This window comes from Schistocerca nitens, chromosome 3 (assembly GCF_023898315.1).
Source record: "Schistocerca nitens isolate TAMUIC-IGC-003100 chromosome 3, iqSchNite1.1, whole genome shotgun sequence".
NCBI lineage: Eukaryota > Metazoa > Arthropoda > Insecta > Orthoptera > Acrididae > Schistocerca > Schistocerca nitens.
In genome coordinates, this window is record NC_064616.1 from 927,752,033 (window position 1) to 927,771,414 (window position 19,382).

Genomic DNA, 19,382 nt, shown 5'->3' on the forward strand with positions numbered 1-19,382 from the left:
TTATTTCCCAAAGTGTTTTAGAAACTTTTCCTGAAATATATTCAGACAGTGAACAAAAATATGAAAAAAAATCACGTACCAATTTGTAATATGATGTAGGAAAAATGCTGGCATTCAAAACAGCTACCAGTCATCTTAGAATGGATAAAGCCAGATCCTGCATGGTTTTCAAGGAAATTTTATACCATTCTTCCTTCAAAATAGTGGCAAGTTCAGGTAATGATGATGTAGGTGGAAGGTGATCATGCACCCTTCTCTCCAAAGTATACCACAAAGGCTCAACAGTATTTAGATCTGGTGACTGTGGTGGCCAAGGCAGATGTGACAATTCATCCTCATGCTCACAAAACCAGTCCTAGATGATGCAAGCTGTGTCCACTTGAAACACAGCATCATCATTGGGGAACAAACATTGTACCTGATCAGTCAAAACGGTCACATAATCATTGTCACTAATGCAGAGCAACCATGAGGCCCACAGAGTAGCGTGATATGGCTGTACAACCAACACTAGACCCCTCACCATGTTTCAATTTTTGAACGTAAACTCAATCAGAAGTTGGAAATAGAGTGAAACAAGACTCATCCAACCAAATGAATTTCTTCCATCATCTAGGGTTTTATGGCTTCAGTGCCATGTTTTCCTGTTATGGGCATTTGCATCGCTGAGGAGTGATTTCGGATTTCCAGTTTGCCCAGAAATTCTTTGTTTATGGAGCTCCTTATGCACTGTTTTGGTGCTGACAGGGTTCATGAGTGACTTTTGGCAGCTGTTGTTCTCTTACTTTTTGTCATAATCCTCTTCAGTGACTGCGTGTCATGATCACTCAGCACATGCTTCACACTTGCAATGCAGTGAGGAAATTGCACAGGTGCTTTTCATTATCAAATACAACAGCACATCCTGCAAACTTGGCTAGCATCTGCATTTATGTTCAAGCATACATTCCTCGCAGTGTTTCCACATTTTTATCTGACCCTTGTATGTGATGATAATTAATTTTACTGACAGAGATCATAGTTGTAAAATCATGAAATTACACAACTCAGTAAGTATTTGATCAAGTATGAAATATCTGAACTGCTTTGTCTTGCTTGGAGAAAAACTATTTATACATAAATTTTATATGTTTTTGAACAAGTAAAGGAGAATGAAAAAACTGAATTTATTGGAAAATGTGGAAGTGTAGTTGGTAGCAATGACATCAGGTTTCCCATTAAGTACAGTCTTTTTACTTTCCATGTGTATACAAGGTGGTCCATTGTTCGTGACCGGGCCGAATATCTCACAAAATAAGCGTAAAACGAAAAAACTACAAAGAACGAAACTTGTCCAGCTTGAAGGGGGAAACCAGATGACGCTATGGTTGGCCCGCTAGATGGTGCTGCCATAGGTCAAATGGATACCAACTGCATTTTTAAAAAATAGGAATCCCCATTTTTTATTTCTTATTAGTGTAGTACGTAAAGAAATATGAATGTTTTAGTTGGACTACTTTTTTCGCTTTGTGATAGATGGCGCTGTAATAGTCACAAACATATGGCTCACAATTTTAGACGAACAGTTGGTAACAGGTAGGTTTTTTAAATTAAAATACAGAATGTAGGTACATTTGAACATTTTATTTCGGTTGTTTCAATGTGATACATGTACCTTTGTGAACTTATCATTTCTGAGAACGCATGCTGTTACAGTGTGATTTCCTGTAAATACCACATTAATTGAATAAATGCTCAAAATGATGTCCGTCAACCTCAATGCATTTGGCAATACGTGTAATGACATTCCTCTCAACAGTGAGTAGTTTGCCTTCTGTAATGTTCGCACACGCATTGACAATGCGCTGACGCATGTTGTCAGTGGATCACGATAGTAAATATCCTTCAACTTTCCCCACAGAAATAAATCCAGGGACATCAGATCTGGTGAATGCATGGGCCATGATATGGTGCTTTGATGACCAATCCACCTGTCATGAATATGCTATTCAATACCGCTTCAACCGCACGCGAGCTATGTGCCGGACATCCATCATGTTGGAAGTATATCGCCATTCTGTCATGCAGTGAAACATCTTGTAGTAACATTGGTAGAACATTACGTAGGAAATCAGCATACATTGCACCATTTAGATTGCCATTGATAAAATGGGGGCCAGTTATCCTTCCTCCCATAATGCCGCACCATACATTAACCCACCAAGGTCGCTGATGTTCTACTTGTCGCAGCCATCATGGATTTTCCGTTGCCCAGTAGTGCATTTTATGCTGGTTTACGTTACCGCTGTTGGTGAATGACACTTCATCACTAAATAGAACGCGTGCAAAAAATCTGTCATCGTCCCGTAATTTCTTTTGTGCCCAGTGGCAGAACTGTACACGACGTACAAAGTTGTCGCCATGCAATTCCTGCTGCATAGAAATATGGTACGGCTGCATTCGATTTTGATGTAGCATTCTCAACACTGACATTTTTGAGATTCCCAATTCTCGCACAATTTGTCTGCTATTGATGTGCGGATTAGCCGTGTCAGCAGCTAAAACAGCTACTTGGGCATCATCATTTGTTGCAGGTCGTGATTGACATTTCACATGTGGCTGAACACTTCCTGTTTCCTTAAATAATGTTACTATCCAGCGAACAGTCTGGACACTTGGATGATGTCGTCCAGGATATCGACCAGCATACATAGCACACGCCCATTGGGCATTTTGATCACAATAGCCATACATCAACATGATATTGACCTTCTCCGCAATTGGTGAACGGTCCATTTTAACACGGGTAATGTATCACGAAGCGAATACCGTCCACACTGTCAGAATGTTACGTGATACCACGTACTTATATGTTTGTGACTATTACAGCGCCATCCATCACAAAGCAAAAAAGTGGTCCAACTAAAACATTCCTATTTCTTTACGTACTACACGAATATGTAATAAAAAATGGGGTTCCTATTTTAAAAAAACGCAGTTGATATCCATTGTTCTGCAATCAGTTTCAAATTCCAGTCCTTTCCAACAAGCTTGTACAATGCTAGTACCTCACATATTTGGTTAGTAGTGATATATTCTCTGGGGCATACAATGATTTTATTTTTATTTGATTTATGTGATTGTGTGTCTATTGCAATTAAGTAGCAAAGGTTTAGCGCTGTATGCAATGGAGGATGTGACTATGTAAGCATCATGACACACAATTAGCCACAATCAAGTTTAACCAAGAGGAACTGTTGTCACAATCAAGAGACAATTGTTTTTGTTTCCATACACAGTCAATGAGGATGAGAATGTGAGGAAGGTTCGCTGCAGTGTACATGCAGATCCCATAAACAAATATATTAATACTGTACAAAAGAGAGAACATGATAAAGAGCCAGAAAATCAAAACTCAAACAATTACAAAAGCACTCAGCTTGCCCTTTTCTCACATGATACCCTCTGAATCATAGATAAAGGGAAACGAGATGATTCCATATTCCTAGATTTCTGAAAAGCATTTGACATGGTGCCACACTGCAGCTGTTCACAAAGATATGAACATATGGAATAGTTTCTCAGATATGTGAATAGCATGAAGACTTCTTAAGTACAGAACCCAGTACATTGTCCTCGATGACAAGTGTTGATCAGAGACAACAGTATCATCAGGAGTGTCTCAGGGATATGTGATAGGACCACTGTTATTTTCTGTATACACACATGATCAGGCGGACAGGGTGGGCAGCAGTCTGCAGCTGTTTGCTGATGATGTTGTAGTGTACAGGAAGGTGTCATCATTGAGTGACTGTAGGAGAATACAAGATGACTTAGACAAAATTTCTAGTTGCTTTGATGAATTACAGCTAGCTACCTACATATGTAGAAAAATGCAATTTAATGCAGATGAGTAGGAAAGGAAATTCATAATGTTCTAATACAGCTTTAGTAGTGAGCTGCTTGACACAGTCACATTGTTTAAATATCTGACTGCAATGCTGAAAAGCAATATTAAATGGATTGAGCATGTGAGGATTGTGGTAGGGAAGGTGGTCAGCTTTGGTTTAATAGGAGAATTTTGGGAAAAAGTTGTTTGTCTGTAAAGGAGACCACACATAGGATGCTTGTGTGACCCATTCCAAATATTGCTTGAGAGTTTGGGATCCACATCAGGTCAGATCAAAGAAGACATTGAATCAATTCAGAGATGTGCTGCCAGATTTGTTACTGGTAGGTTCAAACAATGCGCAAATATTATGGAGATGATTCTGGAACTCAGATAGGAATTCCTACCACAATCCTCACACGCTCATTCCATTTCATACTACTTTGCAACATTGCAGAGAGATATTTAAACAATGTGACTGTGTCAAGCAGCTCACTACTAAAGCTGTATTAGAACATTATGAATTTCCTTTCCTACTCATCTGCATTAAATTGCATTTTTCTACATATGTAGGTAGCTAGCTGTAATTCATCAAAGCAACTAGAAATTTTGTCTAAGTCATCTTGTATTCTCCTACAGTCACTCAATGATGACACCTTCCTGTACACTACAACATCATCAGCAAACAGCTGCAGACTGCTGCCCACCCTGTCCGCCTGATCGTGTGTGTATACAGAAAATAACAGTGGTCCTATCACATATCCCTGAGACGCTCCTGATGATACTGTTGTCTCTGATCAACACTTGTCATCGAGGACAATGTACTGGGTTCTGTACTTAAGAAGTCTTCATGCTATTCACATATCTGAGAAACTATTCCATATGTTCATATCTTTGTGAACAGCTGCAGTGTGGCACCATGTCAAATGCTTTTCAGAAATCTAGGAATATGGAATCATCTTGTTTCCCTTTATCTATGATTCAGAGGGTATCATGTGAGAAAAGGGCAAGCTGAGTGCTTTTGTAATTGTTTGAGTTTTGATTTTCTGGCTCTTTATCATGTTCTCTCTTTTGTACAGTATTAATATATTTGTTTATGGGATCTGCATGTACACTGCAGCGAACCTTCCTCACATTCTCATCCTCATTGACTGTGTATGGAAACAAAAACAATTGTCTCTTGATTGTGACAACAGTTCCTCTTGGTTAAACTTGATTGTGGCTAATTGTGTGTCATGATGCTTACATAGTCACATCCTCCATTGCATACAGCGCTAAACCTTTGCTACTTAATTGCAATAGACACACAATCACATAAATCAAATAAAAATAAAATCATTGTATGCCCCAGAGAATATATCACTACTAACCAAATATGTGAGGTACTAGCATTGTACAAGCCTGTTGGAAAGGACAGTAAATCGAATAGCTTTCATACAAATTCATTTTTCAGAAACAAATTGAAAAACAACAAAATATGTGATGTACTAGCATTGTACAAGCCTGATGGAAAGGACAGTAAATTGAATAGCTTTCATACAAATTCATTTTTCAGGAAGGAATTGATGTTCAGGCATGTGCCTCTGAACTGCTCAATGTGTAGTTGGTGAGAATGATCCATCTTCATATACACATTATATTCCAGCATGTGTTTTCCATCACTGAATATTGCTTGGTGGCTTTTCATCCACCCTTTAATCCAGTGCTGTTTCTCATTTCTTGTTATATATATTTTCTATTCTGAAGAAGCACTTTATCCGAAAGATAAGCAATTTACCATTATTTCTATTACCTGAATGCTGTTGCAGTATCTTTTCTGTTTTGTAAGCTGTGTGGATGTTACACTCTGTCCTTAATTTTTTGAACTGAAATCATGCTATATTTTGATATGTAGGTGAGACATATTACATATCAGGTCTTAGGGTTTGAGAGGGAAATCACTGTTGGGCCTTTTTTATTGTATAATTATAATTTCTTACTTAATTTTTTATTCATATAAGTAACAGTAAAGTTATTGCAACTTATTTAGATGCATCAAACAAACTTATACTGCATATGTATTCCAGAGAAAACGGAAAAAAGTTGCATATCATAGGTATTTCAGAATACATTTTGGTGCAATATTCTTGTCTGATAATATCTTATTGTCTGTTTTCATTATCAGTGAAGTTCTATGACTGTGCATTCAAGTTCTATGACCATGTGTTTATTAATTTGATGACTGGATAAAGAATCCAGAGTCAACAGTTTTATTTCTGTATTACACTCTACATAAAATGTGGTTGCAGATCCAATGCTACACAATAATGAACATTTTACTGAAGTAAAATAATTATATGCATTTGGGATTTGCACATTATCATAGCATTGCTGGGTGGTGATCACATAGTGTTCACACTCTACCCTTTCTGTATCACATATGCATAAGGTTGTGATTATTAGTTGTGAAGGAACCAACGATACATTACATTCATGACAACAAAAGGATTTCATACTGTGATATTCTACCAGTAAGTTAACTGGCTGTCTCATTATCACATTTAGAACAGCCAGGAATGTTACATCATCCAGTAAGAGTATGGGAAGCATGTGGTTATGTTGGAAGTAAATGCTGACCTTAATCTACTAATTGTCTACAATAAGTTTTTTTGCAGTACTGCATAACATTTTGGATGGGAGTACTAGTTTTCATTATTGATTTCTGTGCCATAAAGTGCAATGTATGTTTTTATTTGGTTTTGTGTTAAATATGTTTAAATGCTGATGTAGTTGCTTTTGGGGAATCTTAAATCAATGCTCATAGTACTCAGTAGTTGCACTTAACATATAACTCTCTCTCTCTCTCTCTCTCTCTCTCTCTCTCTCTAGAATTCTGATCATGATAAAACAAAAACCCTATCAAAACTGCAGGTTTACATATTTTACCAATGATATTGCCTTCTTATTCTACTTTTAATGATTTTTAGGAGCATTTGCTTGTAATGCAGGTCTCTAAATTCCACACTGTTTGGTTGGATTCAGTATACTGTAACATAATTCTACAACATACTCCTATGTAGCATTAGGTAATGATTTTCATAAAAAAAAACACTGTAGAAATCAGAGTAAAGTAAATGTCATTAGATTTGTATAACCAAGTTTTACCAATATTATTAGACACACAGTGTGTATTTATAGCAATTTTATTTTCGAATTCCAGACATTTGAAAAGATGCCTCACAAGCAAAGTGAAACCAATATAGGTTCCATCCTGGGATTTATTAATAAAAACCCAGAATATAATCCAGATCAAATTCGAGTGCTCACACTTAATGATGGGGAACATCAGGATTCCACATTATATCGTCTGCAGAAAGGTGAGTAATGATCAAATTTTAAATGTTTCTGTGAAATAAGAATTAATTTCTAATGACTTTATATAGCTTAGTGCTTAGTAATTAAAAACTTACATTTTGTGTCTGGTCTTCTCAAAATACCTTTACAGGATCATTAGAGGTAATGTGTGTAGGTATTTACTGTGTTGATAGTAAGTGTGCTGTAAACCCAGATCTTTTGCAAGTGGAGTACCAACTTATACGGCAATACTTTTCAGAAGTAGATAGATGAAACAGAAGCATTGCAATGTGGGGCTGTTTTCTTATATGTCCATAGAGTTGACTACAATTACTTTTCCCCAGTATTTTTGAGAATGAGAAATCATTGTGCCTGATACAAGAAATGGCATTTATAATTAATAATAATAATAATAATAATAATAATAATAATAATAATAATTATTATTATTATTATAATTGCTCAACACTATCAGAGAAAAATTTTGTTTCTTATAAAACCTGAAAATAGGAATTAATAGTCAAAATAACATGAAGTACAAAATCATCTCCAGTCACATTATATGTTATTCACTCATCATAATTCTCCTGTTAAGCATTGTGTGAACAGTGACTTAGCTTACCTTTGAGTGCAGTTGTAAAGAGACTGCTTCATACTGTGTAGTATCAGGGGAGCTGAACCAAGGAGTATGGAAAATATCAAAAAGTCTCTGTCAAAAAGTTTTCTTATTCTTAAATTTATTGTGTAACCTCACAAAGTACTGCAACTCTTGGGCTGACTGGATACGACAATCATATTTTATAGCATAATCCTGATTTTTCTGTCCATGGCTCTTTATATATTTGTAGTTGTAGAAGATGGGCCAAGGAGACAAATTCATGGATTTGAGAAAAGATCGCAGAAGGAGAAATTACTACTTGGATTATTTCATGATTGTAGTGGAGGAGTTACTCCAGTGTTATAAGATATGCAGAAAAATTCAGATCCCTGCCTATCTGTCATTAAATTCAAGGTTAGACCAATACTTAGAAAAAAGAATGAATACTAACCCAAAATGTTTGGTTACAGAATGTATCTAGAGAGAAAAACTACAAAATGCATTTGGGGAAAAGAATCCCTAAATGTTAGGAACAACTTCAAAAAGACATTATTTCAGACTACAGAAGAAACTATCCTCTTAAAAAGAAATGGAAACATGCCTGGTGGAATGATTATTGTGATGAGTTAATCAGAAAGAGAAAATAAGCTTGCAATACCTAGAAAGCAAATAACAATGATAAGAACAGGGAAAATTTTGTAGAGGTGAAAAAACATGCACCTGAAAGACTCAAAAAGATCAAACTTCACCATATAAAAACTCAACTATTGTCAGTTGGGTCACATTTTAAGCAAAACAACCCAAAACATTCAAAAATAGCTTAGAGAAGTACACATCACCAAGTTTACAGTTTATAGATCCAAAAACACAGAAGAATGGGTGTAATAATACTGAGAACTGCAGGATACTTGCAGACTATTTCAAAGAACTACACAACTGTGATCCACCAAAAGAAGAATTTCATTTTGATAACAATTCGAACACACCCAGACTCAGTCACCAACAATAGGGGAAATCAGAGAAATTATAAAATAACTCAAAATTAACATATTATTGGGAGAAGACAATGTAGTTGCCAAATTGTGGAAACACAGTAGTGACACTGTAATTTTTTTGTAACTGACAGAAATCATTAATGAATTTTGGACAACAAACCACTTACCATCAGAACAGACATTGGCATTAATACAGCCCCTACATAGAAAAGGAAAGGAAACTGATCCCAACAATATGATAGAGGGATATCCCTCTTGCCAGTGACATAAAATCTTGTCTATCACACTTTTAAAGAGAGCTGAAGGAATACTCAACCCACAACTAGCAGAATATCAAGGAAGATTTAGAAAGGGAAAGGCTTTTGCAGAGGAAACGCTAAATACCAAGAATATAATAGAAATGAGGAAAGTCAGAAACCTGTAATTTGTGATAACTTTTTCAGATTTTAAAAAGGATCAGAAATACACTAATCAGTATTATAAATAAATTCAGATTCAATAATAAAACAACAGAAATAATTTAGGAATTTTAACAAACACAACATTGAAACTAAAATTTGTGGGGGAACTGTCAGATCCTTTTGAAAGAAAATCGGGACCAAGATACAGAGGTGTTTTATCACCTTTGCTTTTGAGCTGGGGATTAGAGAAAGTAGTGAGAGAGTGAAGGTAATCCATCAATATTAAGGGTTTTGAAGTAGGAAGAAACCCAAATAAAATCACCATACATCATCTAGCTTTTGCAGATGACAGGACATTAATTATTGGATCACTGGATAGCACCAAAGAACAAATCACAGAACTACAGAAACAAGCAGACAAAACAGGACTGAAAATAGCATTTGAAAAACCACACTTTATGACATATATCAATGATGCCTCCCCAAATGTTACAATTCAAAACAATATAATACCTAAAACAAATGGTTTTAAATACCTAAGGGAATGGATGACAAGCAATACGAAAGAAAACATAGCCATAGTAGATGGAGTAATTTAAGTATAAAAGTGCATTCCATTTGACAGAAAATGTATATAACAAAAAGTTTTTGTCCTGTACAAAACTATCAAACTATGATAAGGACAGAAACACTAATGCAGCAAACAAACTTACAAGATTTGGGAGTCTTGGAAAACTGGAAAACGTTGAAAGAAGAATTGTAATGAAAATACTGGGACATAGAAGTAGTATTAATGTTGAATACAAATTAAGATCAAACAGAGAGCTCTGTTTGCAACTGGAAAAGCTAACTGATCTAATGAAGAAAATATGACTGCAGTTTTATGGACACATATACTGAGTGTATGGTAACAGACTAATCAAGTAGATCCTGAACTTACTAAACATCTATAAATCCAAACCCACATGTTTCACTGAAGTTGACAAAGATATGAAAAACACTGGAATTAGAATGGGCATAATAGATAACAGAATACTTTATAGAGAAGCAACATTTAAGGTAGGATTTCAGGAAAGAAAGAGGTTTTGCAGAAAAAGGAAGGAAGTGGCCCTATGAAGAAAAGGAACAACACATTCAAAGGATTAAGGATGTATGGAAGCAATGAAAATCAAACACAAAGAAGCAAAACCAAATTTGATTTATTGTATCCTCCAAAAGGGGTTTTCAAGTAAATAAATAAATAATAAAATATACAGCAAGCTTCATGTGTGGAATACGTGGCTTGCTGATTGTCTGTGTATAGTTTGTTGATTTTGCAAAAAATAAAAATTGAAGACATGAAGTATCCTCATATAACAGAACAAATATTTTAATTTAAAATACAAATTGCAGTTTCTGAAAATGATGATGAAAACATCAATGAGTTGTTGAGTAGTAAGGTCTATAAAATGTCTTTTGAGCAGCTGAGTGATGCAGATCTAGTGAGAATAGTTTGTTAGATAGAGGCAGAGAGCAAAGAAAAGGTGAATGAAGAACCAAATATCGTGCACACCAAGGCAAGGAAAAGCACTGATCTGCAGTATGTAGGACAAATTTTGTTTGACTATACTGCTGTTTTGGCTCTGTGTCATTATAGCATCTTATATATTTTCTATATTTAATTATTTTTTTGTTTCTATTTGCACTTTGTTTCTTTCAGGTTGATCTCTCACTTATCAATTACCAACCTTACATTATTACTATTGCTCTGGAATTTCAGTCTTGGCTGCTAATCTACTTGCTTCTAAACTATTTCCAGCACATTGTAGCCCTCTTGATATGAAGAAAACTTTTTATTTCCTTTTAGCACCTGCATTGTTTTCTGTTTCATATAACTGTCATGGTGAAATAATTTCAGTTCTGCATCAAAGAAAATCGACCGTGCTATTAAACTTGAATTTGCATCAGCCTTGTTCCAGTTACTACTGTTTCGATGCATCACAAGTCATAATTTCTTATTTATATAAATACACTCCTGGAAATGGAAAAAAGAACACATTGACACCGGTGTGTCAGACCCACCATACTTGCTCCGGACACTGCGAGAGGGCTGTACAAGCAATGATCACACGCACGGCACAGCGGACACACCAGGAACCACGGTGTTGGCCGTCGAATGGCGCTAGCTGCGCAGCATTTGTGCACCGCCGCCGTCAGTGTCAGCCAGTTTGCCGTGGCATACGGAGCTCCATCGCAGTCTTTAACACTGGTAGCATGCCGCGACAGCGTGGACGTGAACCGTATGTGCAGTCGACGGACTTTGAGCGAGGGCGTATAGGGGGCATGCGGGAGGCCGGGTGGACGTACCGCCGAATTGCTCAACACGTGGGGCGTGAGGTCTCCACAGTACATCGATGTTGTCGCCAGTGGTCAGCGGAAGGTGCACGTGCCCGTCGACCTGGGACTGGACCGCAGCGACGCACGGATGCACGCCAAGACCGTAGGATCCTACGCAGTGCCGTAGGGGACCGCACCGCCACTTCCCAGCAAATTAGGGACACTGTTGCTCCTGGGGTATCGGCGAGGACCATTCGCAACCGTCTCCATGAAGCTGGGCTACGGTCCCGCACACCGTTAGGCCGTCTTCCGCTCACGCCCCAACATCGTGCAGCCCGCCTCCAGTGGTGTCGCGACAGGCGTGAATGGAGGGACGAATGGAGACGTGTCGTCTTCAGCGATGAGAGTCGCTTCTGCCTTGGTGCCAATGATGGTCGTATGCGTGTTTGGCGCCGTGCAGGTGAGCGCCACAATCAGGACTGCATACGACCGAGGCACACAGGGCCAACACCCGGCATCATGGTGTGGGGAGCGATCTCCTACACTGGCCGTACACCACTGGTGATCGTCGAGGGGACACTGAATAGTGCATGGTACATCCAAAGCGTCATCGAACCCATCGTTCTACCATTCCTAGACCGGCAAGGGAACTTGCTGTTCCAACAGGACAATGCACGTCCGCATGTATCCCGTGCCACCCAACGTGCTCTAGAAGGTGTAAGTCAACTACCCTGGCCAGCAAGATCTCCGGATCTGTCCCCCATTGAGCATGTTTGGGACTGGATGAAGCGTCGTCTCACATGGTCTGCACGTCCAGCACGAACGCTGGTCCAACTGAGGCGCCAGGTGGAAATGGCATGGCAAGCCGTTCCACAGGACTACATCCAGCATCTCTACGATCATCTCCATGGGAGAATAGCAGCCTGCATTGCTGCGAAAGGTGGATATACACTGTACTAGTGCCGACATTGTGCATGCTCTGTTGCCTGTGTCTATGTGCCTGTGGTTCTGTCAGTGTGATCATGTGATGTATCTGACCCCAGGAATGTGTCGATAAAGTTTCCCCTTCCTGGGACAATGAATTCACGGTGTTCTTATTTCAATTTCCAGGAGTGTATTATTAGAAAGTTACTTAGATTGATAGGTTTATCAGTGCAAATGATTACAGAAAGAATGGAATTTTGTCCATGCCCAGTAGCAGGAAATTTCTTGCCAACTACTGAAACCTCCTGCCATCTTAATACTTTTTTCCTAATTTCAGATAATAATCAAGTGTCTATTGATTACTTTTGTTGTAGTTTCAGAAAACCTCATATTTTCATAAACTATTTCATCTTTCTTGTGACAATATGGGTAGTATCGCTATGTCCTTAAATTCTTCAGCATTCTTGAACAGTAGATGTCATGACAATGATCCTACTGCCTTGTTTGTAAAAGCAATTTATCACACTTCATTGTATAGAAAAACCTATTTTACATGTGAAATTTGTTATCTCAAACACATATTTCATTCTGTCTCTCTCTTTATCTCTCTCTAATATTGAAATTATTTGTGTGGCTCTCATAAGGCTTTTGTTTTCTTTATTTTTCTTCCAGGCTGGAGACTGCAGTTTCGTCTTGGCCCTACTCTGTTTGGACGTCATGTTGTTATTTACTGTAATCATCCTGACTCAATTGAGGAAGAATTTGACAGGAATCAGTATAGGCCACTTCACTGGCAGTGTGATTCAGGAACACCATCAGGTGATGATACATCATCATATGCTGAAGTGTGCATCAGAAGAGCTGGCTCATTCCATTATTACTTCATTTATGAAGGAAGGTACTGATCACAAAGAACAAGCTTATTACTTTTTAAATATTAAAATCAATATTTGCTTTATATTTCTTCTTATTCAAAGTAAGTGTGTAATATAATTGTTCTCTGAAGTTCTGGTTTCCTGTACATAAAAACTGTGTAATACACTAGCATCCTCATTTGCTGAAGGTGGGTAGAACTACATATTTATGTTATTATTAATGTTATTACTTTATTGAAACTGGAAAATGAATACCTGTAAAGATGTAAAATTGAAATATCTTATTAACTTGAAGTACTGAGAAAGGATAATAATGACAATGTTTCAAAGCATACTGCTATGGATGGAGTATAAATCATCTGCTGAGTATGAAAACACTGAGATTGCTACAATTGTATTTGACTCACTAATAGAGTGGTTAGTCATTCAAAGCATCATGATTGAATGAGATAATGATGTGATCAAAAGACTGGACTCCCCTTCAGAAGGAGAAGGGTTAAAATCATTATCAGATGTAGGTTTTCCATTGTTTCTCTTAATCACTACTGGAACATCCCAAAATAGTTCCCTTGAAAAGGACAGTTCCAGTTTCCTGCTCCATCCCTGTCTAATCAAAACATGTGCTCAATTTCTAATGACCACATCATTGACAGAACTCTGAGAACTCTGAACCATAATCTTCTTTCCTTTTAAGAACTGGGCCAGTAAACATTGCAGACATACAAGGAAAGCTTGAAGGAGTACAGTTTGTACAATTAACTTAATTTCAACGAGTTCATATTGTGCCCATACAAAAGGCTTGAATAGTTTTTTCAGGGGATTGTCCAACATGCTGGACATGAGGCATCAGCCAAGTATCAGTGCAAGTGCTTATGATACAATGAAAGAACAAATGTTAGTTGTCCCTATTCTAGATGGCAGTGGCATACAGACTTATGTCTAGTCTACCTCATCAAGTGAACAGCCATTGCTGTTTACATAATGACTGCAGCAAATGTTGCACCCAGGCTTTTATTTATAACAATCAGGAACAGTTTTCAAGAAGTTAGCCAACAAGCAATATTGCTGTTTGCCACACTTGGTCATGACTGTGAAGCCTAGCTACAGAAGATACAACTAGCTTTCTTTAGTCATAAGACTGAATTATAGCTCAGCAACAGTGACAGTTATATGCAAGTATGGTGTTCATGAGATGAGCTACATCTGACAGAGTCTATCGAGCTGTGAGATATAGTGTCATTTCTGGGCACTGTGGTCTGGTGTGTCATAGCCTACAATACCCTTAGAACTGTGGCATTGAGGGAGCACTGAATAGTGTAGGGTACCTCCAACCTATGCTGAGCTTCCAGAAGGATAAATTCCACACACACACACACACACACACACACACACACACACACACACACACACTCTTCTCATATTACTCCAGATGTTTGTCAATTCCCTTAGCTGCCATGATCATCAGACCTGTCCTCCAGTGAGCATGTTTGGCATTTGATGGATAGGCATCCAGCCAGGTTGCCATTACCAACAAAATATTTGAACAATTACAACAAGTGAGAGATAGTGTTATGTGCTACTTCCAAGATGTACGTACATCCATCACCATTATGATTGTCTCAATGTGTGATGTCTGGACTGAACTGATGCAAGAGGAAGCTGTTAAAGTTACTTAAGTTGTTAGAATGAGATTTTCACTCTGCAGCGGAGTGTGCGCTAATATGAAACTTCCTGGCAGATTAAAACTGTGTGCCGGACACAGTTGTTCTCGGAGACAGTCTGTTTGTAGATGTATGATCTACGATTATGATACATACAGTGTTGAACTTGCATAATGTGTGAATGAAATTTCATTCAAGTGGGGCCTTTGTTTCATGGCATTTGTTCCTTACTAGTTTAGTTTCATCACCTGCAGCATCCATTTTCGCTAAATAATGGTATTATAATGGGTTTAACTGAGACACTGAATGATATAAAGTTCTGTAAGCTGCAAGGTAAGTCAACAGAGCAAATTTACAACTATTTTAACACACTGTATGGTGGAGTAATCCTATTTTTAACATGGCATCTAAATGGAAATGATAGCCTCAAATGGGGGTCCCTTTCAGTTTAGGTGATCTTATGTCAAAAAAATACAATCTTCGACAGCTGGTAGTATGGACAGAAGAAACAGAGAAAATGATTGTGGAAGAAAAGATGATAAGAATCAAAAGCATCATGGTTCTGCTTGTAGGCCAAAATCAGTTAGTAGTCCATTTACAAAAATTGTATGCAGGAGGGGTTGAATGATTAAACACTTATTTCCAGAGGAGGATTTGATTGGGAATAATAGAAATACATTGAACAATTGTGCGTCAGAAATAAATGCTTAAGGCAAACTTACAAGCCATAGTAGCTGAAAGCTGCACAAATATTGCAGATCTTGGAGAGGAAATGACCACTGATGGAAAGTCACTTTCATATTAGCATCTTCCCTTCACCTATAGAATGGCAAGACTTCTAAGCCTGCCACTATAGTGATAACAACTGAATCATCACGTCAGACTATGAGCCAGTAGTCCTATGGCATCTAGGGCAGAAATCCTATGATGAATCTAGTACAGTATTTACTTTTGTGCTAGCAGAAGAGCCAACACCGTGTTATAAGTGGAGGCCAAAATGCAAGCATTCTAGCTCACGCAGGCTGATGTGAGGAGGGAAGAACTATACTGACATGAGGTCTGGAACATGACAGGGAATGAGAATTCAGAAAGCGGACGTAATTAGTTTGATACTTAACTTTAATCCATTAATGATGAACGTCACTCTTGACGTTACATGATTCACAATATTATCTGTTCAGAATACATTCTTGAAGTAATTATAGTAACTGAATATGGCGCCTTTCTAGGTCGTAGCAAATGACGTAGCTGAAGGCTTCGCTAAACTGTTGTCTCTGCAAATGAGAGCATATGTAGACAGTGAACCATCGCAAGCAAAGTCAGCTGTACAACTGGGGCGAGTGCTAGGGAGTCTCTCTAGACTAGACCTGCCGTGTGGTGGCGCTCGGTCTGCAATCACTGATAGTGGCGACACGTGGGTTCGACGTATACTAATGGACCGCGGCCGATTTAAAGGCTACCACCTAGCAAGTGTGGTGTCCGGTGGTGGCACCACATTTACCACCTCCAAATGCCCATGTTAGAAAAGCTTGGAACGTGCTGTAGGTAGATTGCATATACACACTGAGATCCTACGTAATAATTGTCATGTCATTTTCTCTCATGTTTTGGCAGGTATTTGTAATTTTCCAGTTTCATTTTGGTTGTGCATAGGTATCATGTGTTTCACCTAATGCCCAGCAGTGAATGTAAATGCTGGTTTGTTTCTTCTTACAAACAAATATTTCTCTTTATGGAATTTTCTGTGTGCATTCAATAGAGCAGTCCAAAATCAGTTTAATTTGGCAACAGGTTTTTCAATATGTGTTAACTGAGATAAAGAAGTACAAAGAATAACCAGCACTCCTGCAATGACAGTAGCACTGCAGCACATGGTAGCAGACAGATAGCATACTACAGTCTAGCTCGTGAGACAAGGCAAGTTGGGCAGTGATACAGGTAACAGATGTTACCAGTCATTTGGTTTTGTTGACAGGAAGGAATATTATAGTTTAATGTCTCACTGGCAGTAAGGTCTTAAGAGACAGCACAGAAGCTCAGATTACGGGATTGGGAAGAAAATCATCCATGCTCTTTAAAAGGAACCATCCCATTTGCAAGTTTATTGATGCTATTGACTGACTGAGACCGGGCCAGGTATCCACAGTACTAATAAACCTGGTACAGTTCTCAGAGTCAAGATTCTTTGCAGAACATTTATTTGTTACATCATCCTAACTCTGCTTTCCCTTCCTCATGTGCTAGTTCTTCTGTGCTGTCTGCTTGCTAATACCACACTACTGTACTACCCAGATGTTGCTAGAGTACTGGCCATTCTTCACATTTTGGCTATGTTAATGCAAATTGAGAAACTAGGTATTGTATTAGACTTGTTTCTGAGCACTGTCAACTGTTCACAAAAGATAGCATTAAAAAAAGTTTTTTATTGTGAAACAAATTGATGTTTTCCCTTGACACTGGACATCATGTGAAACACGATAAGATATACGAGGGCAGTTCAATAAGTAATGCAACACATTTTTTTTGTCGGCCAATGTTGGTTGAAAAAATCGGAAATTTCTTGTGGAATATTTTCAAACATTCCCGCTTCATCTCGTATAGTTTCATTGACTTCCGACAGGTGGCAGCGCTGTACGGAGCTGTTAAAATGGCGTCTGTAACGGATGTGCGCTGCAAACAACGGGCAGTGATCGAGTTTCTTTTGGCGGAAAACCAGGGCATCTCAGATATTCATAGGCGCTTGCAGAATGTCTACGGTGATCTGGCAGTGGACAAAAGAACTGTGAGTCGTTGGGCAAAGTGTGTGTCATCATCGCCGCAAGGTCAAGCAAGACTGATCTCCCACGTGCGGACCGGCCGTGCACAGCTGTGACTCCTGCAATGGCGGAGCGTGCGAACACACTCGTTCGAGATGATCACCATCAAACAACTCAGTGCTCAACTTGACATCTCTGTTGGTAGTGCTGTCACAATTGTTCACCAGTTGGGATATTCAAAGGTTTGTTCCCGCTGGGTCCCTTGTTGTCTAACCGAACACCATAAAGAGCAAAGGAGAACCATCTGTGCGGAATTGCTTGCTCGTCATGTGGCTGAGGGTGACAATTTCTTGTCAAAGATTGTTACAGGCGATGAAACATGGGTTCATCACTTTGAACCTGAAACAAAACGGCAATCAATGGAGTGGCGCCACACCCACTCCCCTACCAAGAAAAAGTTTAAAGCCATTCCCTCAGCCGGTAAAGTCATGGTTACAGTCTTCTGGGACGCTGAAGGGGTTATTCTGTTCGATGTCCTTCCCCATGGTCAAACGATCAACTCTGAAGTGTATTGTGCTACTCTTCAGAAATTGAAGAAACGACTTCAGCGTGTCCTAGGCACAAAAATCAGAACGAACTTCTCCTTCTTCATGACAACGCAAGACCTGACACAAGTCTTCGCACCTGAGAGGAGCTCACAAAACTTCAGTGGACTGTTCTTCCTCATGCACCCTAGAGCCCCGATCTCGCACCGTCGGATTTCCATATGTTTGGCCCAATGAAGGACGCAATCCGTGGGACGCACTACGCGGATGATGAAGAAGTTATTGATGCAGTACGACATTGGCTCCGACATCGACCAGTGGAATGGTACCGTGCAGGCACACAGGCCCTCATTTCAAGGTGGCGTAAGGCCGTAGCATTGAATGGAGATTACATTGAAAAATAGTGTTGTGTAGCTAAAAGATTGGGGAATAACCTGGTGTATTTCAATGCTGAATAAAACAACCCCTGTTTCAGAAAAAAAATGTGTTGCATTACTTATTGTACTGCCCTCGTATTTTGGGCTTATACTGTCTACACAATACATATTACAAAAACAAAATTTTAAATATTTGCCTATACACCTGATAAAATTTTCTTGATAACTCTTGGAAGAGAGACTAGTTACAATTTGGTTGTTAGTATAGTGTAAACTTACAATAATTAACTTATACTACACAACTGCAGAGAAAGGTAAAATAATATTACACAGAATAGTATCTATAAGTTTATGTTTAAAATTACACTTTGTTATTGGTTGTGGGATGGAGATTTGTGCAGGTTTGGTGGTTTTCATGTGTAGCATATGTAAAACGTTAAATAATGGAATGTCCTGGATGGAATAACTACAGTGTACACATTTAGCCCAACGCATTGCTGAGAGACAACAATGGCATGTGTGTGACCTGTGTGTGTTCTTATAGATCTGCCGAAGGAGTTTGTGTGATAGCTTGATAATATCCAACAAACTTCTTTTAAATATGCATCTGCTGCTCATCACCCCTGTGTGGTGAGTAGCAGTGTATTCTAATTCATAAATGTAAAACATTAACAGGTGAGATGTTCTCCTACAGTACTGTAGTGTAATTCACTTACAATTACTATGTATAGCT

At 38.5% G+C, this 19,382-nt stretch overlaps 1 protein-coding gene across 5 annotated transcripts in view; it reads left to right on the forward strand.

Annotated features, from left to right (window-relative positions):
* LOC126248999 (glycogen debranching enzyme) overlaps window positions 1-19,382 on the forward strand; it is a 220,039-nt gene that overhangs the window by 55,791 nt on the left and 144,866 nt on the right. For all 5 annotated transcript variants that reach the window (XM_049950579.1, XM_049950582.1, XM_049950583.1 and 2 more), the window contains exons 2-3: window positions 7,068-7,224; window positions 13,108-13,333. In XM_049950579.1, coding sequence (XP_049806536.1) covers window positions 7,080-7,224; window positions 13,108-13,333 — 371 coding nt within the window. In that variant the 5' untranslated portion in view covers window positions 7,068-7,079. The remainder of the gene's footprint in view (window positions 1-7,067; window positions 7,225-13,107; window positions 13,334-19,382) is intronic.